The sequence below is a fragment of the Mustela erminea genome, chromosome 1 (genome assembly GCF_009829155.1).
Source record: "Mustela erminea isolate mMusErm1 chromosome 1, mMusErm1.Pri, whole genome shotgun sequence".
Lineage (NCBI taxonomy): Eukaryota > Metazoa > Chordata > Mammalia > Carnivora > Mustelidae > Mustela > Mustela erminea.
The window spans coordinates 11,518,564-11,527,163 of record NC_045614.1 but is presented as its reverse complement, the minus strand read 5'-3'; the positions used below and the strand labels follow the sequence as shown (position 1 = coordinate 11,527,163).

Genomic DNA, 8,600 nt, shown 5'->3' with positions numbered 1-8,600 from the left:
TTTATTTTCAGCGTAACCGTATTCATTGTTTTTGCACCACACCCAGTGCTCCATGCAACCTGTGCACTCTCTAATACCCACCACCTGGTTCCCCGATCCTCCCACCCTCCACCCTTCAAAACCCTCAGATTGTTTTTCAGAGTCCATAGTCTCTCATGGTTCACCTCCCCTTCCAATTTCCCCCAACTCCCTTCTCCTCTCCATCTCCTTATGTCCTCTATGTTATTTGTTATGCTCCACAAATAAGTGAAACCATCTAATAATTAACTCTCTCTGCTTGACTTATTTCATTCAGCATAATCTCTTTCAGTCCCGTCCATGTTGCTACAAAATTTGGGTATTCATCCTTTCTGATGGAGGCATAATACTCCATAGTGTATATGGACCACATCTTCCTTATCCGTTCGTCCATTGAAGGGAATCTTGGTTCTTTCCACAGTTTGGTGACTGTGGGCATGGCTGCTATAAACATTGGGGTACAGATGGCCCTTCTTTTCACTCCATCTTTATCTTTGGGGTAAATACCCAGGAGTGCAATTGCAGGGTCATAGGAAAGCTCTATTTTTAATTTCTTGAGGAATCTCCACACTGTTTTCCAAAGTGGCTGTCCAAAGTCCCTGTCCTTCTTTCTTTAAAAAATATCCATTTCTTTAAAAATTATTCTATGCTATGGAAACATACACATTCACACTTTCAATTTCAAAGTATGAAAAGACACCTAATATATTTTAAGTACTCTTAATGTTTTGGCACAATCTTTTTTTTTTTTTTTTTTCCTAGCTCTTCTCCCCTGGCCTTCAGACTCAAGAGTATCCTATATAAAACCCTCTAGTCATCCAGTGTAAACCTGACTCATTATTTCAATGCCTGCATGACATTTCATGGTGTGACTGTGTTATTCTGAAGATCTTTTTTATTTTTCTTCATTAAATTATTATTTAATGAGAAATATTATTGAATATATATGCCACAAAATACTTTTTAAATAGTTAAAATTATCTTTCTTAACCAAAGGTGATTTTGTGCACTGGGGGCATTGAGCAATATTGAAAGTCATTTTGGGCTGTCACATTGGGAAGGGGTGTTTGGTGGCCAGGGTCCCTCTAAACACCCTATAACACATAGGACTCAGCATACCACAGAAAAGCATCTAGCCCTGAATGTACATAGTGCAGAGACTGAGAAATCCTGAGTTAAATTATATCCATATTTTTTAAAAAGTAATATTACTCAGCCATCAGAAAGGGTGGATATCCAACTTTTGAATTAATGTTGTTGGAACTGGAAGAGATTATGCTAAGTGAAATAAGTCAAGCAGAGAAGCCCAATTATATAAATTCCCTTATTTGTGGGACATAAGGAATAGCATGGAGGACTTTAGGAGAAGGAATGGAAAAAATGAAGGGGTGGGGGAATCAGAGGGAGAGAACAACGAGAGACTATGGACTCAGGAAACAAACTGAAGGTTTTAGAGGGGAATGGATAGGGTAATGGGTTAGCCCAGTGAAGTGTGTCAAGGAGGGCATGCATTGCATGGAATACTTGGTTTTATACACAAACAATAAATTATGGAACACTACATCAAAAACTAATGCTGTACTGTATGCTGACTAAAATAACTTAATAAAAATAAAATAATAAAAAACTATATTGAGATATCACCTTACACCAGTTAGAATGGCCAAAATTAGCAAGACAGGAAACAACGTGTGTTGGTGGGGATGTGGAGAAAGGGAAACCCTCTTACACTATTGGTGGGAATGCAAGTTGGTGCAGTCACTTTGGAAAACAGTGTGGAGATTCCTCAAGAAATTAAAAATAGAGCTTCCCTATGACCCTGCAATTGCGCTCTTGGGTATTTACCCCAAAGATACAGATGGAGTGAAAAGAAGTGCCATCTGTACACCAATGTTTATAGCAGCAACGGTCACAATCGCCAAAATGTGGAAAGAACCAAGATGCCCTTCAACGGACAAATGGATAATGAAGATGTGGTCCATATACACTACGGAGTATTAAGCCTCCATCAGAAAGGATGAATCCCCAACTTTTGTAGCAACATGGACGGGACTGGAAGAGATTATGGTGAGTGAAATAAGTCAAGCAGAGATATGCAATTATCATATGGTTTCAGTTATTTGTGGAGCATAACAAATAGCATGGAGGACAAGGGGAGTTAGAGAGGTGAAGGGAGTTGGGGGAAATTGGAAGGGGAGGTGAACCATGAGAGACTATGGACTCTGAAAAACAATCTAAGGGGTTGGAAGTGGTGTGGCATGGGAGGTTGGCGGAACCAGGTGGTGGGTATTATAGAGGGCACGGATTGCATGGAGCACTGGGTGTGGTGCCAAAACAATGAATACTGTTATGCTGAAAATAAATAAATTAAAAAAAAATAAAAAAATGAGTTTTTAAAGTAATCTCTACACTAGTATGGGGCTTAAACTTACAACCTCAAGTTCAAGAGTCTCATGCTCTACTGAATGAGCCAGCCAGTCACCCCAAAGAATGTCTGTGTTTTGAATATTTCTAACTATCTTCAGAACTTTTCCAAGACATTGTAACACTTCACAATTGTGACAGCAAAGTTAGAGAATGCCCTTTTGGTACTTGATTAAAAATCTGTGTCCTCTATAATACCCACCACCTGGTACCCCAACCTCCCATACCCCCGCCACTTCAAACCCCTCAGATTGTTTTTCAGAGTCCATAGTCCCACATGATTCACCTCCTCTTCCAATTTCCCCCAAATCCCTTCTCCTCTCTAACTCCCCATGTCCTCCATGCTATTTGTTATGCTCCACAAATAAGTGAAACCACATGATAATTGACTCTCTCTGCTTGACTTATTTCACTCAGCATAATCTCTTCCAGTCCTGTCCATGTTGCTACAAATGCTGGGGATTCATCCTTTCTGATGGAAGCATAATACTCTGTAGTGTATATGGACCACATTTTCCTTATCCATTCGTCCGTTGAAGGGCATCTTGGTTCTTTCCACAGTTTGGCGACCGTGGCCATTGCTGCTATAAACATTGGGGTACAGATGGCCCTTCTTTTCACAACATCTGTATCTTTGGGGTAAATACCCAGGAGTGCAATTGCAGGGTATTATAGAGGGTACAGATTGCATGGAGCACTGGGTGTGGTAAAAAAATAATGAATATTGTTATGCTGAAAATAAATAAATTTAAAAAAATTTTTAAAAATAACCTTTTATCTTGGTCACATGTTGAAATTATAATATTTTGGGCATAATGGGTTAAATAAAATATGCTGAAAATTAAAAAAAAAAATGTTTTCTCAGGATGATGAGTATGAAAGAGATTTCTGTAGAAAGGGATGGGGGGTGGGAGGTTGGGGTACCAGGTGGTGGGTATTATAGAGGGCACGGATTGCATGGAGCACGGGGTGTGGTGCAAAAATAATGAATACTGTTATGCTGGAAATAAAAAAAAAAATACTGAACCCTAGCACCCATACCCTACCTAGCCAATCATTCTCACTTCCTCAACCTTCAGGCATTTCCGTCTACGTGACTCCTTGCATCTGCTGGATGTCTCCCCACATTCATGTATTTGATCACCATGTTCATTTATCTATTATTATTATACATTCACATATGATGTGCCCATTTACAATTATCAGCATTTCAAGTAATTATTGTAAATCTGTTTCTCTATTGACTTCTAGTTAGATACTGTTGGCCATAAAATAGTTTTAAATGTTATTTAGTTAAATATACTATATTTTTACTTCTGAAATTTTTGCCTATATTATCGTTTGCCCACTTGTGGATTTCATTTCATTCTAGGTGTGTATCGAAAATGGAATGGTTATTCTTATACCAAGGGTTTACTCCTTCTGGTTTTTGTAAAATGTGTGAGATGAGGAACCACTGAAATTCATTCCACAGAGAAAGCTGTTTGTGCCAACTTCCATTCAACAATCCAATCTTTTCCAATGAAATCCAAATGCAGCTCTGTCATATATTAAATGCCCATATATGAGGAGACCTAATTCCTTGTTCATTCAACATATACTAAAAGAGCATATGCTATGTTACAAAAATTTCTAAGAACTTATATGTAACACACATTTATTTCAATGTCATGGGGAGTTTTAATATTCATCCATGTTGATTTTGTAGAATTACTGCCCCTGTAGAACCTGTTCCAGTTAGTTCTCAAAGCTCTTTTCAACTGTTGAATACAGTTGTACGGAAACTTCTCTTGTTAACCTGGTTTTACCACCTCTGTCATTCTCTGGATTTCATAATGTTCCATTTTCTTCAATTTGTTTCTATATAAGTGTATATGCATACACATCCATAAAGAAAAACATGAACAACAAAGGTGATGTCCCTGCTCCTTTGGTTCTTACCTCGCAGTGACAGACAAGAGCACAGTGAGATAAATCTGCGTCTGATTTAATGTCCTCAGATAAGTCACACAAAGAGTATTCAGAGTAGAGGATAGATTGCCTCCGGGTGTGTAGAATTTCACAGAGTCTTGAATGTTGGACAAGAACATAGACCCATTATGTTCATCAGACTTGCCAAGAAAGTGACTGTATCCAAAAGCTAAGAATAACAAATAAAAACAAAAAGATATCACAAAAAAAGTGATAAAAGGTTCACCTCATCCTCTATGAAATCAAACAAAAAAACATGGGTCAAATAAATATGGAAAAGGCACAGGAAGAAAATTAAAAAGTCTTCTTCAGTCTGCTCTCTGGTAATAAAAATGCCCAAGTTTTGTGAAATGTTGGTTTATTTTTCTCTTGTAGTGTGCAATCTATAATGGAATTCACACTATAAAGATGGTACTACTTTGTGTTGTGAACAAATCTTATTTTGCTCTTATTATTTTTGATGATTAAAAATGGTGTGTAAGCAAGACTGAATGCTGCTAGCACCAAGAAAGCTTTCCCTCCTTGTAGTCTTTCAGAAAAACTGAGCTTATTAGATAATTTTACTCTTTATGTATTTCTCATTTCTCCCTCCGTCTGTTTCTCCCTATCTATTTATTGAACACAATTTTTTGTCGCTGCTTTTAAAAAATATTTATTTAAATTAATTAACATAGAGTGTATTATTAGTTTCAGAGGTAGAATTTAGTGATTCATCAGTTGCATATAATGCCCAGTATTCATTCCATCCAGTGCCCTCAATGACCATCACCCAATTACCCCATCGCCCCCTACCGACCTCCCTTCCAGCAACCATCAGTTTCTGTCCTATTATAAAGGCTCTTATGGTTTCTCTCCATCTCTGTTTGTATCTTTTTTTTTAAATTTTTCCTTCCCTTACCCTATGTTTATTCATTTTGTTTCTTAAATTCCACTTACGAATGAAATCATATAGTATTTGTCTTTCTCTGACTTATTTTGTTTAGCATAATACATGCTACCTCCCTCCAGTTCTTTGCAAATGGTGAGATTCAATTCTTTAATGACCAAGTAATATTACATTTTGTATATATACTACATCTTTATCCACTCATCTGTGGATGTACCTTTGGGCTCTTTCCATATTTTTCCTATTGTGGACATGGCTGCTATAAACATTGAGACAGATGTGCCCCTTTGAATCACTATGTTTGTATCCATTGCAGAAATACCAAGCACTGCAATTGCCGAATCGTATGGTGGCTCTATTTTTATTTTTTTCAGAATCCTCCATACTGTTTTCCAGAATGTCTGCACCAGTCTGCATTCCCACAGACAGTGTGAGGGGGTGCCTTTTTCTCTACATCTGGGCTAACATCTGTTGTCTACCAAGTTGTTAATTTTAGCCTTTGTGAAGAGTGTGAGGTGGTATCTCACTGTGGTTTTAATTTGTATTTGCCTGATGATGAGTGATATAAACATCTTTCATGTGTCTCTTAGCTGTTTACAGTTGTACCAAAAACCATAAGTTATCTAGGAAGAAACCTGACCAAAAAGGTAAAATGTCTGTGGTCTGAAAATTGTAGAATACTTGTGAAAGAAATTGAGGAAGGCACAAAGAATTGGAAGACATTCCATACTCATGGATTGAAAGAACAAATATTATTAAAATGTCTATGCTACCCAAAGCAATATACACTCTCAGCTTAATCCTTATCAAAATACCACCAGCATTTTTCACAGAGATGGAACAAATTATCTAAAATGTATATGGAATCAGAAAAGACTGTAAATATTGAGCACATTTTTTTGTTTCTTTGCACACAGGTCAGAAAATGGCCATTACAAAATGGAGCCCCAAGATGATTTATCCCAGAGAAGCTCTGAATAGGAATTTCTGGATACTATTTCTACACTCTTTATGGGAAAGGTAATATGTTGCATATGCATTCATACACTAAACACTGTGTTGGAGTGGGTGGGGGGAAAAGTAAGAAGGACTTAGAAGTAACACACACAAGGAGAACCTGGTGTGCTCTGTTGTATGTAAGTGACACCGTTTTTGTGTGTGTGCACATGCCTGTGGACATCTTGATGAGTGAGAGCAGTCCTCAGAGTAGGGTTGCACAGGCTCCTCTATTGCAGGATGCCAATTATAATACATAGGCCAAATTCAATAACAGAAGTTACTAAGGAGGGATGTTCAATGGATCGGAGGTTGATGCAACCAGATCATAAAAAGGAGGTACACAGTGTGGACAAGGAAGACCCTGAGTCTTGAATGTTAAGCAGGTATGAGACCACATTATTCTACAAAATTCACTGCCACCACCTCTCATCACTGTTGCCCATTCCCCTCAACACAAAGGCTTCCTTTTGTGCCTTGATTTTCTGACAGAAGCACTTCCTTGGGGCCTTTGCACTAGCTCTTTCCTCTATCAGGAAGACCTCCTCTCTTCCACCCACTCTTCCATGAAGTCTCATTTCAAAGGTCACCTTCTTAGCTAACTTTGACTGAACACCCAACATAACACCTGACACATTCTCTCCCTTAACCTACTTTTGTTCTGTTCATATCATCTCCTCCCATCTCATGATTATTTAATCTTTACATATGCATCTACCCTATCACCATCATTGAATTGTAGGGACTTTTGCTTTTCAACACCCACTACTTTATGACTAGAATTTCAAAAACATGGTCGACATAGTATGTATTTTTCAAATGCATGAAATATTTTCTTACTGAAACTGTAAAATACCCTTTTGTGGACCTTTTGGGGAAACATCTGATGTTTTGATGAAAATTACTAATCAGAGAGAACTAGGGATCCTCTTAAGGGGCCCAAATTCATTCACAAAATACTGTGATTACTTTCTTGACTGGAAAATATAAATTGTTGCATTTCCACAATGTGAGCAAGGACTATTTGTGTAAAAATTAATTCTGTTACTTCCCTCTGTGCTGGTAGTCTCCTACAACACATGGACCCAGGAAACAACACAGGAATTTCAGAATTCCAGCTTCTGGGATTTTCAGAGAAACCAGAACTGCAGCCCCTCATATTTGGGCTTTTCCTCTCCATGTATCTGATCACTGTGTTTGGAAACCTGCTCATCATTCTGGCCGTCCACTCTGACTCCCACCTCCACACCCCCATGTACTTCTTCCTCACCAACCTATCCTTTGTAGACATCTGTTTCACCTCCACCACCATCCCCAAGATGCTGTGGAACATTCAGACTCAGAGCAAAGTCATAACCTACGCAGGCTGCATCACACAGATGTATTTTTTTATGCTGTTTACAGGATTAGACATGTTTCTCCTGACTGTGATGGCTTATGACCGCTTTGTGGCCATCTGTCACCCGCTGCACTACACAGTCATCATGAACCCCTGGCTTTGTGGACTGCTGGTTCTGGTATGTTGGATCCTGAGTGTCTTTCATTCTTTACTACACACTTCCATGGTGTTGCGGTTGTCCTTCTGCACAGAGGTGGAAATCCCCCACTTTTTCTGTGAACTCAACCAGATGATCCAACTTGCATGTTCTGACACCTTTCTCAATAATATGGTGATGTATTTTGCAGCCATATTGCTGGCTGCTGGTCCCTTCATTGGTATCCTTTACTCTTACTCTAAGATTGTTTCCTCCATATGTGGGATCTCATCAGCTCAGGGCAAGTATAAAGCATTTTCCACCTGTACATCTCATCTCTCAGTTGTCTCTTTATTTTATTGTACGAGCCTAGGAGTGTACCTTAGCTCTGCTGCTACCAAGAGCTCCCACTCAAATACAGTAGCCTCAGTTATGTACACAGTTGTTACGCCCATGCTGAACCCGTTCATCTACAGCCTGAGGAATAAAGACATAAAGGAGGCTCTGATGAGATTCTCTAGGATGACAGCTCTAAAAGGGATAATTGTCCTGGCACTGAAGAAGTGCCCATGATTGCAGGGCCCAAAGCCTGATCCAAATGTTGAGATACATTGATCAGATTGTGGAAGTGGAACATGCCTCTTTTATTTATTTATTTTTCTTGTAATTTCTATTTTTTTAACCCCTTGTATAATTTACATAACTCCATTTATTAAACTTTGTGATAACTCTGATATCCAAGAGATTTTCCCTTTGTCGTTATCCTGTTCTCACAATGTCATTCCTAATCTCAAATGTGAAATATTTGGACATTCTCACTTATTCAAAGG

At 38.5% G+C, this 8,600-nt stretch overlaps 1 protein-coding gene across 1 annotated transcript; it reads left to right on the top strand.

Moving 5' to 3' along the window:
* The first annotated feature begins 5,510 nt into the window (after positions 1-5,510).
* LOC116568211 (olfactory receptor-like protein OLF4) lies at positions 5,511-8,343 on the top strand. Its single transcript, XM_032303736.1, has 3 exons — positions 5,511-5,545; positions 6,010-6,031; positions 7,375-8,343. Exons 1-3 carry the CDS (start codon positions 5,511-5,513, stop codon positions 8,341-8,343), a joined length of 1,026 nt encoding a protein of 341 aa, XP_032159627.1.
* The last annotated feature ends 257 nt before the right edge of the window (positions 8,344-8,600 follow it).

Bases quoted from the DNA above. Each gene is read 5' to 3' on its own strand.
- LOC116568211 (XM_032303736.1), top strand. From the start codon at position 5,511: ATGTACCTTTGGGCTCTTTCCATATTTTTCCTATT. The intron at 5,546-6,009 runs GTGGACATGGCT...GAAGGCACAAAG, and splicing joins CTTTCCATATTTTTCCTATT to AATTGGAAGACATTCCATAC. The intron at 6,032-7,374 runs ATGGATTGAAAG...CTCCTACAACAC, and splicing joins TTGGAAGACATTCCATACTC to ATGGACCCAGGAAACAACAC.